This window comes from Sminthopsis crassicaudata, chromosome 5, assembly GCF_048593235.1.
Source record: "Sminthopsis crassicaudata isolate SCR6 chromosome 5, ASM4859323v1, whole genome shotgun sequence".
In the NCBI taxonomy this organism is placed as follows: domain Eukaryota; kingdom Metazoa; phylum Chordata; class Mammalia; order Dasyuromorphia; family Dasyuridae; genus Sminthopsis; species Sminthopsis crassicaudata.
The window spans coordinates 273,854,639-273,868,497 of NC_133621.1; the positions used below are offsets into that span (position 1 = coordinate 273,854,639).

At 34.1% G+C, this 13,859-nt stretch overlaps 1 protein-coding gene across 2 annotated transcripts in view; it reads right to left on the reverse strand.

Moving 5' to 3' along the window:
* KITLG (KIT ligand) overlaps positions 1-13,859 on the reverse strand; it is a 119,459-nt gene that overhangs the window by 61,761 nt on the left and 43,839 nt on the right. For both annotated transcript variants that reach the window (XM_074271101.1, XM_074271100.1), the window contains exon 2: positions 5,481-5,594. In XM_074271101.1, the coding sequence (XP_074127202.1) occupies positions 5,481-5,594 (114 nt within the window). The remainder of the gene's footprint in view (positions 1-5,480; positions 5,595-13,859) is intronic.

The following is a 13,859-nucleotide window of genomic DNA, read 5'->3' on the forward strand; positions in this document are numbered from 1 at the left end:
GCAACCCAACTAATATAGATTTGTTTTTCATGACTGCACATATATAGCCTATTTGAAATTACTTGCCTTTTCAAGCATATTGAGAGGGTATAGGGAGAGAATATGGAATTCAAAATTTATGTTTAACTGTATTTTATTTCCTCAAATACATACAAAGATAGTTTTCACCATTCATCTTTGCAAAACTTCTATGTTCCAAACTTTTCTACCTTTCTCCCCCTCCTCCCTCCCCTACACAGCAAGCAATTCAAGGTTCAATTCAGGTTAAACATGTACAGTTCTTATAAACATATTTCTATATTCATCATGCTGTGCAACAAAAATTAGATCAAAAGGGGAAAAAAGGAATAAACAACAACAATTAAAAGGTGAAAACACTATGTTTTGATCCACATTCATTCTTTCTCCATAGTTCTCTCTCTGGATGCAGATGGCTCTCTCCATCCCAAATCTATTGGAATTTCCTTGAATCACCTCATGGTTAAAAAGAGCCAAGTCAATCCCAGTTGATCATCATATAATCTTACAATGTTCTCCTGTTTCTACTCATTTCACTCAACATCAATTCATGTAATCTTTCCAGGGTTTTCTGAAATCAGCATTTCTGATTATCATTTCTTACAGAACAATAGTATTCCATTGCTTTCATATACCATGTTATTCAGCCATTCCCTAGAAGATGGGCATCCACTCAATTTCCAGTTCCTTGCTTCTATAAAAAGGTCTGCTACAAATATTTTTGCACATGTGGGTCCTTTTCCCCCTTTTGTTGTCTCTTTGGGATCCAGACCCAATAGAGACACAACTGAATCAAAGAGTGTGCACAGTTTCTTAGCCCTTTGTGTATAGTCCCAAAGTGCTCTCCAGAATGGTTGAATCATTGGAACTCAAAATAAAAAAATAAAAATAAAAATTATGCTTACATATAATTGAGAAAATATAAAGAAATTAGACCTTAAGATGACATTAGGAAAAAAAGAGGTACAAAATAGATTTCTACTGGAGCAAAAGGGAAGGAGGGAAGGAATAATAATATTGTGTAAGATCAATGGGGGAAGAAGGTAAATTTTAGGAACATTCCCCAACTCCCACAGAGTGTTTCTGTGAGCAAAAGTGAGTATTTTTGGTTGTTGTTAATTGCATTCAGAACAGAAAGATTTATATAATTTTAAGAGGGTGAATTATTCATCTACAACAAACTTTTTATTAAGGTCACACAAATAGTCAACATTAGAGGCAGAATTTGAACCCTATTCCCCTAACTATAGAATCAGCACCCTTTCCCCCTTATTCAGGAATAAGATGCTCATATTTTTGTAGGAGTGTGCCTAATAATAAAGGAATTAGGCTTGGAAGGAGGATTGTTCTATTTGTGCACCATAAATAAAGCAGTGTGATACAGGAGGCAAAGAATTAGGTTTGTAATCAAAAAACATGGTTAGAATTTCAGTCTGGTCATTCAGAATGTAACATTAGGGAAGACATGAGCTCTCTGAAACTTGGTTTCTTCATTTGTTCAATGAGAGGGTTGGACTAAATGACCTCTAAAGCTCATTCTAAACAATCCAAGGATTTTATGATCCCTCAGTAAAGTTAGAATAAAATTTTACACCATTAAATGTCTTTCTCAATTGACAAGTAACTCTAGGGAAAGACAAGATGTACTACTACAACATGCTACCCTGAAGATAATACTCATTGATCAGTTGCCTGATTTCATGTTAGAACTTCCAGACATAAGTTCAGAAACATGAATATGAGCCTTTAGGAGATAGAAAATCCAAAGCAGTAAGTGCTATCCCTGGAAAATGGACAGTATGCCAGGATCACCTTGGCAGGAGGCCTGGACTTCTTGGCAACTTTCCGGTTGCCAAGATGTGGAATCATTTGTCCTTGAGGGTCTTTGTTGCATAGTTCATGTGGCAAGTGATTACCAGTGAAACTCCCCATCACGGTGATTTTGTACAGAAGCCAGAAGCAAAATCAAGTCATAATTTCAGCCTTTAAAATATGCATCACCTCAAATTATTCACACTATTCATATGTGTTAATTTTGGCACCCCAACTAGATCATACACCACTTAAGGTAATGGGATTCTATAATTTTTCTTTCCTTCTACAATGTTTCTTCAATAGTGTTTCTAGAATGAAACTATGAAAAATGAAAACTTAAAAAATAATCCTCTTCAACCTAATCTATTTTCAATCCCAGTTTAGAATGTTGAACTTTGTCTAAATTCTAGAAATTTACCAAAATATCAATTTCAAAGATTCACAGAATTTCATGTTGGAAGGGAAGTCAGGGGGCTAACCCCTTTTACCTAGGTCTCAAAAATATCCACAAAATAGGACACTAACTAACTGAATATTTCCAGAAGACCTGAACATGTAGTTAGTGATAGGACTTACAAAATAGCCCTATGTTTCAACTACCAAAAAAAATGAATAAATAAAAACATACTCATAGAGCATTTTAAGTTTTGCAAATCATGATATGAAATGAGTAATGGAATGACAAGAGATATGGCCAAAAACTGGACAATTTTAGGATCTAAAAATGAAGGAATAATTTCAGGAATGATGAATTGTGGGAATTATTGTTTTCTCATGATTCCACAGGAAAGTGACTTGGTTCAATTCAACAATGTAAATATTTCATATGATATGTTGAGGAGATATTTTCTAGGGACAAAAGGAGACAGTACAAGCACCCAAAAATGTCTTTGGATAAGTCTACTTAACTGCACAGAGGTAAAAAGATGGCTAAAGTGGAAAGAGAGCTAGAATTGAAGACAGAAAGGCCTGAGTGTAACCTCTGCTTGCCTCAATCTACTAAAGATGAAATGGCAAACCACTTCATATCTTTGCCAAGAAAACCACATGGGCATTATTAGCAAGGCATTGTCCATGGAGTCATGAAGAATTGGATTGGACTATATGCTATGTCTATAGCAACAACAACAAATTAACCACATGTGCTTATTCAGTGGGTGGTGAATCTAAAAGATAGACCAGAACAATTAACACAGAGAAGTGTTAAGAGAGAAATAGCACTGGAAAAAGAGGAAAATATCTAAAAAGCACATGCCATAATATTTTGGGAAGAAAAATATGCAATTAATAAGCTGAGAAGAAATTATTTTCTTCCTATTAGCAAATCAGAGAGACAATTTGATTTGATCTGATGTTTAGTTTTAATTAGCATGCATTAAAAATCACAGATTGAGTTGGAAGGCTCCTAAAAGGCCAGTTCATCAAAACTAATTTACTTTAAATAAAACTGGGGCAGCTATATGGCACATTAGGATAGTGCACTGGTCCTGGAGTCAGGAGAACCTGAGTTCAAATTTAGGGATTTGTAGAGGGATATTTGACATTTACTAGCTATGTGACTTTAGACAAGTCACTTAACCTTGATAACCACACACACACACACACACAAGAAAGATAAAAATAAAGTAGCTCAGAATTCAATGGAATTGCACAAGGTTAAACACTTAGTAGAAGAGCTAGAATTTTAATTCAGTTCTTCTTTTTGTGAATTTTTCAAAATCCAAATTATTGTAATGTATTACATTAACGCATTTCTTTTTTTTTTTCTTTAAGTTTTGTTTTCCCATTACAAACATGTACAGATTACTCCTACTTTATGAGGTCTCTTATAACAAAGTAAAGCTATTAAGTAAGACAGTGAACTCATCTGAAAGCACATGCAGTTCTACCTTCTATTCCTATTTTTCAAATGAACAGAAATCTATATTTTTGCTACCCCCATACCCTGGGGAATGAATAGCATATTTCATCTTCAGGGCTCTGCAATTATGAGGTCATTGTATTAATCACAATTTTTTAAACTTCCAAAATTTTTAAATGTTGTAGGTTCTATATAAATTATTCTCCTGATTCTGCTCATTCCATTGTTCATCAGTTTATAATAATCTTCAAAATTTTGGTTTTCTCTCATGTCATTCATTTCAAAAGCCTATTTTGGAGGAGAGAAATCAGGAGAAGCAAAGAAGACCAAAAAAAAAAAGACAAGACAGATGAAGAAGAGTGGTTGTTATTGTTGTTCAGTTTTTTTGCTTTTTTGTTTTTAGTCAAGTCTGACTCTTCATGACTCTATTTGGAATTTTCTTGGCAAAGATAATGGAGTAATTTGTCATTTCTTCTCCAGCACATTTTACAGAAGAAGAAATGGAGGTTTAAGTGACTTATCCAGGATCACACAGCTAAGAAGTATCTGGAACAAAATTTGAAACTCAGGTTTTTCTGACTCCAGACCCAGGACTCCATCCACTGTGCTGCCTTTATGCATGGTTCATTGACTCTGATTTCTTTTTGAGTTTGACACCACTTCTTAATGACATTAATGAAATCAAATAATAATAATAATAATAACTAATATATAGTTATCCTGTCTATTTCATCTTTCTACTTACCAGCTTGACTTTTGTCTCTCCCATTAAAATGTAATTCTTGAAGACAGCTTTTTCTTTGTATGTCTATAGGGTTTGGCAATGGCCTGTAACTTTACTTGATTGGACATCATATAATCAAATTGTCTCATTTTATTAATGAAGGAGTCTTTTCCCAAGTATACCTAGGTGAATCCTCCCTGCTAAAAATCACATGAAAAGGTACATCCTGGTTTCTGACTCATTTACATAATGTAGATCCACTTCATTTAGATAGGGCATGAAGTTAAATCCAGAAATACTTGTTGACCTGATTTAATGCCTTACCAACTTCATAGCAACCTTTTGAGTTAAGTGCTGGAAATATTATTATCCCCATTTTCCAGGTGAGAAAATTGAGGGCCAAAAAGAATAAGAAAACTAGCCTGTGTCAGAACTGGGCTTTGAATCCAGATCTGGAGGTAGTTAGGTGATGTACCAATCCAGGAGTTAGGGAAGACCTCATTCAAATCCAGACTCAGACACTTGCTATATGAATCTGGGCAAGTCACTTAGCCATGTTTGCCTCAGTTTCCTCATCCATAAAATGAGTTGGAGAAGGAAATGGCAAACCATTCCAGTGTCTTTGACAAGAAAATTGCAAATAGTCATGAAAAGTCAAACTTGACTGAAAAACAACTTTCTGACTAAGTCCAGCACATCAGTGAAGTGAAATAAAGGACCATATAAAGAAATAGTGAGGAATAATATCTGAACGCATCCTTCCCCGTGCAAGGCATCTGAAGGACATGGGTGAGAAGAAAAAGGTGACCTCCAGAGAACAAGCACAGGAATCTGAGGAACTGATGAAATTCGGCTAACTAATCACCTGCATCTCAATTGTTGGCAACTCCATCTGCAAACCCCTTGGAACTTCCTGACAATGCCCTTACTTTTCTCCACTGACTTTTGAAGGAAGTGATTAATGTATTTTTTTTTTCCCCAACCAGCCAACATGTTTGTCTCTTTCCTTTCAATTCATCTAAGAAAAATATCTCCCATTTTTAAAATGTATTCTTTTCTTACCAATGTTGTAATCTCTTTCACATCATCAGTCACAGGATTCCCACAGATCCCTTTAGTTTTGACGAGAGGATTGAATAGGAGCAGCTGAAGATAAATGCAAGTGATAATCCAAGTCTAAATAAAAACAGAATAACAACTCAGTGACCAACAGTATCCAACTTAAATAATTAGAGCCGTTTAATATTTTATATTTTAATATGAACTTGTGAGGAAAGTTACTTCTTTTCTTAAGGAACAACCCATTGGCTTCTATAAGATATAAATGCTTAATTTCTAATTCTCAAGCACCCAATCTGTACCCATCAATGAATGAATGAATGAATGAATGAATAATCTGAGTTCAATTAAAACTGGAAACGTGGTCTTAATATGCCTTTCCATAATAGCATTATTGTTAGCTTAGTTAAAAGCTCCCTAGGGCAATTCCCCAGTGGCAAGTATATTGAAATGACAACACCTGTACTAACTTGCATTGGTTTCATCACTTAAGAATTCTTCTCCAAATCAGGGAATAAATAAAATTCATCCCTTAAAGGCACCAAAAAGAACTCTTTCTTTCTTTTCTTTTCAATGCACAATACTTGGCAAAGATAGGGAAAACTGGAATAGAACTTCAATAAAAGCAAAAACAACATCAAGATGAAATGTAACAAAAAAAAAAAAAAAAAAAAGACTTCTCCAGATCCAGTAAAACTCCAAAGGAGTAAATGATCATTGTGTTGGATAAGAACATCAGAACATTGGAGACTATTCTTTTATGCTTTACTCTAACCTCCTACTGATATTATTGGGAAAGAATTGAAGTTTTTGTTTCTTGACAGCAGGGACTGTTTGTATCTCCCAGCACCTAGGACTGTAACCAACACATTGTAGGTGCACACTTAACTAAATGGTTGTTGAATTGAATTCAAACATCTGAATAGTCTACATGTTGCTTCTCCAGAGTGGAATATAACTCTCAGAGGGCAAACAAATAAAGGAAATCAAAGTGTATGTCCAATGATTGAAAATGGATAACAAAAATTTGGCACAGGAATGTAATAAAACAACAGTAATTTGCCTCTGTCACTGTAGCATCAACTCACCATTCTGCCAACACATACTAGGTGCTTCAAGTTGAATTGACCAAAGTATATGTCCATCTGCTACTTTCTTCACTTGAATATATTTTCCTTGAAAGCAAAGGCTAGTTGGGGGTTTTATTGGAGGAAGGAAAATGTAGTCCCAGCTTCTAACAAAGTCCCTCACACATATTGAGTGTTTAATAGATACTTGAAGAATGAATGTTAATGAAAAGATTTCTTTGAGTATAATAATAGTCTGATACTCCTAGATGTAAAGATGTTTTTTTTTCTGAAAATGAAAATCTAAACTGGGCATTTTAAAAAGGATTTCATAATTATACCTGGGGAGAAACATTTTCTACCAATGTGCACAATCATCCATAATTACAGATGATTTTTTTTCAATTAAAATGCACAATCTAACCTATTTAAACATGATCGGAAAGAGAAATTTATTTGTACATTTCTCAGAATAAAGTCTTCTATTTTGATAGGGCAGTTTTATCCCAAATTACATGACCCAGAGTTCTTGAAAGCAATCCACCTTTCTTTACTCTTTAACCCATTTTCAACAACAATCTTACTGAAAATCAGGATAGGGCCACCTTAGAGAATACTATGAGATTTTTTATTACTAAGTGAATTAAGTTCTATTTATTCCTTATTAAGCACTTACCATATGTAAAATGCAATGCAAGTATGTATGAAGATGGGGGAGAGGGAGACACAATACAAAAGGCTGTTACCTGGGAAGAAGGAATAGATTTGCTCTGCTTGGCCTTGGAAGGCAGAATAAAGAACAAAATTAGGAAACAGGAAAAGGGAAAATGTAGACTGTAGGAGAAAACTCTCTAACAATTGGAGCTATCCAAGAAGAGATCTCTAGGGTTTCAAACAAAAGCTGGATGCCCATTAAAACTAGTAATGCTATGGAGCAGATCCATGTTCATATGCACAGATCCTTCCTGACTCAAAGATTCTGGAATCCTTGATAAATAAGGAGCCATATTTTTATTTACCATTGATTAAGGTTTATACAATACACACAAATATAATTATAATACAAAACAACATAAATGCAAATGAGAGGTACAAAGTAAATTTAGCTTCATGAAGTATAATGTTAAGTAATAAACTATTAATTTATTAGTAGTAAATAATTTTTATCTCCCCCACCCCACCCCACTCCTCACTCTCACCTTCAGAAATAGTTTTCTTAATCCCTACCAGAAGCCTCTGTGAATAATGGCAAGAACTTTCCCAACATGCCTCCTCTGATACCTGTTTGTATTCATGTTTTATAAATACCTGAAGTCATGGACACATGCTTGCTTTCTGCAGTATATTACAATGGAATGCTTAATTTTCATCCTAATGCTGGTATTTTTATGTCTGACATTGAGTGTGTATGATGTTTTAAAATAATTTCTTACCAGAATTTTTGTAGGAGCAAAGAATCATAAACAAAGCAGATGCCCAAGGACTGAGGAATAGCTAAATAAATAGTGATATAAGGATGTAATGGAATATTACCATGCTGTAAGAAATGAGGAATATGAAGGATAATGAAAGGTATGGGAAGCTTGAAAGGAATTCATATAGAGTGAAATAAATAGAAGTCAGAAAATGACACAATGGCTGCAATGATGAAAATGGAAAAAGGAAGGAGAGGAAGGAAGGAAGGAAGGAAGGAAGGAAGGAAGGAAGGAAGGAAGGAAGGAAGGAAGGAAGGAAGGAAGGAAGGAAGGAAGGAAGGAAGGAAGGAAGGAAGGAAGGAAGGAAGGAAGGAAGGAAGGAAGGAAGGAAGGAAGGAAGGAAGGAAGGAAGGAAGGAAGGAAGGAAGGAAGGAAGGAAGGAAGGAAGGAAGGAAGGAAGGAAGGAAGGAAGGAAGGAAGAAAATGTCAAACTCAAGCTTGGCTCTGGAAAGAGATATGAGAATTTATCTCCCTCCCTTCTTTGCTGAGGTGGAGAACAAGGAGTGTGGACCACAGAATGATTCTGGGCATTATTGGTATATTGTTTAAAGGTTTTGTTAAAGTACTTTTTCTTTCTTTTTTATTTTTTATTATAAGCAATAACTCTGTGTGGGAAGAAAAGAGGGAGAAAAGAGGGATGGGAAATGAAGGTATGTAAAAACAAAGGCTATCTATGTGTTAGCTTACTTAAACTAGACAGTCAGTGATTTCATTTCTTGAATTCAAATTCAGCTTCAGACTTATCAACTGTGTGTCTCTGGGCAAGTCACTTCACCCTGTTTGCCTCAATTTCCTCAATCTATTAAAAAAAAAAAAAAAACTACAGAAGGAAATGACAAATCATTCCATATCTTTGACAAGAAAATTCCAAATGGGATCACATAGAGTGAGACATGACTGAAACAACTAAACCACAACAATAACAGCAACAAAAACTTCCAATAAGGAAGTTCCTTCTACCAACCCAAATATAATTTATCCCTTAGAGAGTTGCCTGGGAAAATGAGAAGTCAAACGACCTGCCGAAAATCACAGACGCAGAATGTATCAAAGATTGGATTCAACTCCAGTTCTTAATTCTTAACTTGGCTCTTTTTCCACAGGCTGCTCCTCTAGTGATATACTTTATAATATACTTCAGGTTTCAAAAAACAATTTTGCTCTGAGACAACCGTAACTTAGTTACTGGTTAGTTACTGTAATGTTTCCAATGAGGGGGATAACTTTACCTCCTAAAGCATCCCAGTCTACTCTTGGATCATGCTAATTGTCAATAGGTTGGCACTTAAATGAAGTTTAATTCTGCCCCTTTGCAGTTTTTTATCCATTGCTACTAATTCTGTTTGCCCAACTCAAATAGATTATCTCTTCTAAGTAATAGAAATTTAAGAATGATGATGATAATGATGATGATGATTTAGCTAGCATCTATATAGTGCTTTAAGATTTGCAAAGCATTTTACAAATGTTATTTCATTTGATTCTCACAATAACCCTAACAAGTAGGTACTATTATTATTAATATTTTACACAAATGGGGGAAACTGAAGCAGACAGCAACTAAAGAATTTGTGCAGTTATATAGATATTAAGTATCTAAGGCAAAATTTGAATTCAGCTCTCTCTCGTGCCCTATATACATTTTACTCACCTAACTACCATCTCTGAACTCCTTAACTCTAAGTCTTTCCAGTTTATCAGGCCCTTCCAAGACCTGATAAACTAGCACAGGCCTGTCCACTAGCACAGTCTTCAAAATTTTTGTGATAAGGCATTACAGTGGAGAACATAATTGCTGTATTTAGTAAAAATTTAAATGTCATGCTAAAAATAGAAATTAATTAATTTTCATGGCGTATTCTATATTAGAAAAAATATAACTAACTTCTTCAATTTGTTACAATATACATTTTTTTTTCATGGCTATTAACAAAGAGCTTTTCACTAAACCCCACAAATCATTTGATATAGGCAAAGTATTTTGATGCAGAATCTAAATACAGAAATTTATTTGGAATTATGGCTGCATCCCTATTTTGTATTTAATGCCTCATTTATCTGGTATCACTGGAAAGCTGCTGTTCTTCCCCATAAGTGGGTTCTTAATCTCTTCATCCCTCATGCCTGAAAAGTCCTCCCTCCTCACCTCTGACTCAGATTTCTTCTTTTCCTTTGAAAGGCAGCTCAAGCATTATCTCTCCTGCATAAAACCTTTCTTACTCCCCTCTCCAACAGTGTCCTTCCTCCCTAATTATCTTGTATTTAATTACTGTGTATTTCTGTATTCATTCATTTTCTATTTATGCTGCATATGTTTACAATATATGTTATTATTATCTCTCCCTCGACTTTCCCCACCCCAACTGGGATATAAGTTGATTTCAAGGACACTTTTATTCTTTGTACTGAATCCTCAAGCTTTAGCAAGCCTGTGGTACATAGTAGATGCTTAATAACTAATGCTTGTTGATTGAAAACATAAATGAAGCTTGCCCACTTCTAAATGTCTCACAGTTGTTGGTTAAATTTGGTTTAAAATAGGTTTTTGGTTAAAAAACAATTTTGCTTTCATGGAAATCTTTCTAAAATGTATTCTATGTATTTGCCTACTTTCTAAAAGAGCATTAATGGAATACACAGGGAGTTCTGAATAATCCTGTAGTTTAACCTCTTTGATGGTCTACATTCAGCATTATTAATCAAATGTTATTAGAGTGGTTCTCAACCATGGTTACCATGTGTGTCTCTACATTATATCACTATAAGATTCTGTACTCTGCATTATTCTAAATTAAATTATTTTTCTCCTCCTTTCTCCATGTAAAGCTGTCACAATGAAAATCCCTATTCCTTACCTTCACCTAATTTAATTTAGTATTTCTAATTTATTCATCTACAATGAATGAGAAAACCAAATAGTCCAGATTTGTCAAATGTGTTTAAAAAGCAAGAGTAAACAACTTCTGAATGAGGACCCAAGAAATTTTCCTATAAATTCGTTGTATAAACGTGGCCGATCAGTGGTCCTCCCTCTCTCTCTCTCTCTCTCTCTCTCTCTCTCTCTCTCTCTCTCTCTCTCTCTCTCTCTCTCTCTCTCTCTCTCTCTCTCTCTCTCTCTCTCTCTCTCTCCTTGTTTTATGGATTTGCAGTTGGGGAGCTAAGGTTGCAGATAATCAGTCTTCAGATAAATGGGCTATTTATTATATGACACTTTTTCTCCTTTTCCTCTCCATCCTGATCTGTGTCCCTACTACTTACTCTCTGTTTCTGTCTCTGTCTCTGTCTGTCTGTCTCTCTCTTTCTCTGAAATATGGTTTTGAAATAATTTCTGCTTTTTGTGCTTTTTTAAAAAAGTATTTTCAACAGAGATGACATCACATCTAAAGATTATTGTTTTCTTGAATATTGTTTTTTCCCTATCATGACACATTGCATTTGGTTATTTTTTTTAACTTTCTACAAACTTTTCTCTAGATCATTCTCTTGGCTAGATAACCTCTAATTTCATGATAACCTTTCACTGCATAGACAATGGCTAAACCACTGTTCTAACAGTCCTAGATCTTTGAAAACAAAAATAAAAGATTCTTTGTATGGGTATTATCAAAATATAATGGCCACAACAATATAAATGGAAAGACCAATAAACACACAAAAAAATCCAGAAAATGAATTGCAATTTTAAAGACTGAGCTTATTATCAAAAAAATAAATTAAAAAATGGACCCAGTGATACACTTGATACAGTCTTAGGTCTAAAGTCAGGAAGATCTGAGTTCAAATTTTGGCTCAGACATTTAGTTTTGTGACCCTGGATAAGTCACAACCACCAACAACCTCCATTTCCTCAATTATAAAAAGGGGCTAACAATAGCATCAATCTTGCAAGGTTGTTGTGAGCATCAAATGAGCTGACAGCATTTGTTAAAAACATTTAATGTGTCTGGCAAATAGTAGGTGCTATATAAATGGTATTCCCTTCTTCTATGTGTATAGAAAAATGTATATGTTGTTATTTTGGTTATTAGATAATATATATATATATATATAATATATAACATACATATAATGATACATATGTAATATAATATACATATACAAAAACATTGATATTTTGGTTAGTTTTGCTGGGCTTTTGATTTTTAATTTTAATTGTTTATTACAAGGGATAGCTCACTGGAGAGGGAAGTGGGAAGGAATATGTTTGGAAATGAAGGTGATATAAAAACAAGACATTAATAAAAGCTAATTTATAAAAAATTACATTCTATAAGGCAAAATATTCCAGGAAAGATTACATTATACTAAGGTATACATGACTGATATTGATTTCTTCTCTGATAGAAGCAAAGGAATACATAATCCAAAGTTGAAAAGGGGACACTTGGGCATTGAAGAGAAGTACACATACCAAATAAAGACAAATCCTAGTTCTGCTTGGCCTTTCTATCTAAGACAAATACAGATGATTTTTTTTTAATCTGTCATCCCAATAGAAAGCAATGAATTCACAAAAAATAAAAAGCCGGAAACCAGAACAGGGAGATTTATAACATCCATAAAGAAAACTATTTGATAGGTACTGGATTCATGGTACACACACCATATTTTCTCTTTCCACATATTTTTCTCCTTCCATACATACCAGCATGGAGGGTGATCAGAGAGTAGGATAATCTCTGAAAAGTATACAGAAGAGAATACTTCAAAAAATTCCCTACATTAATACTGATGAAAACTCCTTTCAATCTTATGAAATGACTTTAACTGAGTGGTCATGGTAAAAAAAGAAAAAAAAAAGTCACCATCTGTCAAAAGCCAGTCAGACAATGGATGCAAAATTCATCACCAGATTTATATTTGAAATCTTTTGCATATGTTTCTAAAACCCACAATATCTCCATACAATTGTTCTGTGATTGTATTCTAGTGGTTTCAGTTATGTCTAACTTTTCATGACCCTATTTGAAGTTTTCATGACAAAAATACTAAGTGGTTTGTCATTTCCTTCTCCAACTCATTTTACAGATGAGGAAACTGAGGCAAACAGAGTTAAGTGATTTGCTCTAGGACATACAACTATTAAGAGTCCAAGGACAGATTTGAGCTCAATTAGTTGAATTTTCCTGACTTCAGGTATGGTGCTCTATAAGATGAATCACTTAGGTGTGTATTTTCCTTTCAGAAGACAGTTCTTAATGAATATAGATAGATAGAGTTATATAATTATATAATTATATATACATGTATATATATATACATACATAATAATTGTAGTTACAATTACATAATACATACATATATGCACATACATAGTTATATAACTATATAATTACATAATATATGCACATGTATTTATGTGCCTATGTGTATATCTATGAGTGTGTATATGGATATACATATATGCATACATATATACAAATGTAATATAGATAAAGATATTTCAATAACTTGGTTTATTTCATAATCCTATATATTTTATTGCAAGCATGATTGTGAGAAAGGTCCAAACCTTCATCATTCTTAATTGGCCTAGGACAAAATAAAGCAAAAACCCCATTTTTAATGCTTGTGATTGAATCAAACCTCTTAAGTCTTCTAAAAGATATCAGAATACGAGTTTGGTAGGCTGGATCAGATAAGTATTTTCTCTCCAATAAATTAAATGTACTTTTGTCAAATCAGATTTCCTAAACCCCAGAAGACACCAAATTCCTTCCCTGATATAACCTAATCAAGGCCTGGAGAATACAATGCTGGAGCAGGGACAGGCCTTAGAGGTCAGATTCATCTCTTCCAACTCTACCATTCACAGATAAAGAACAGGAAGTGTAAAGAGA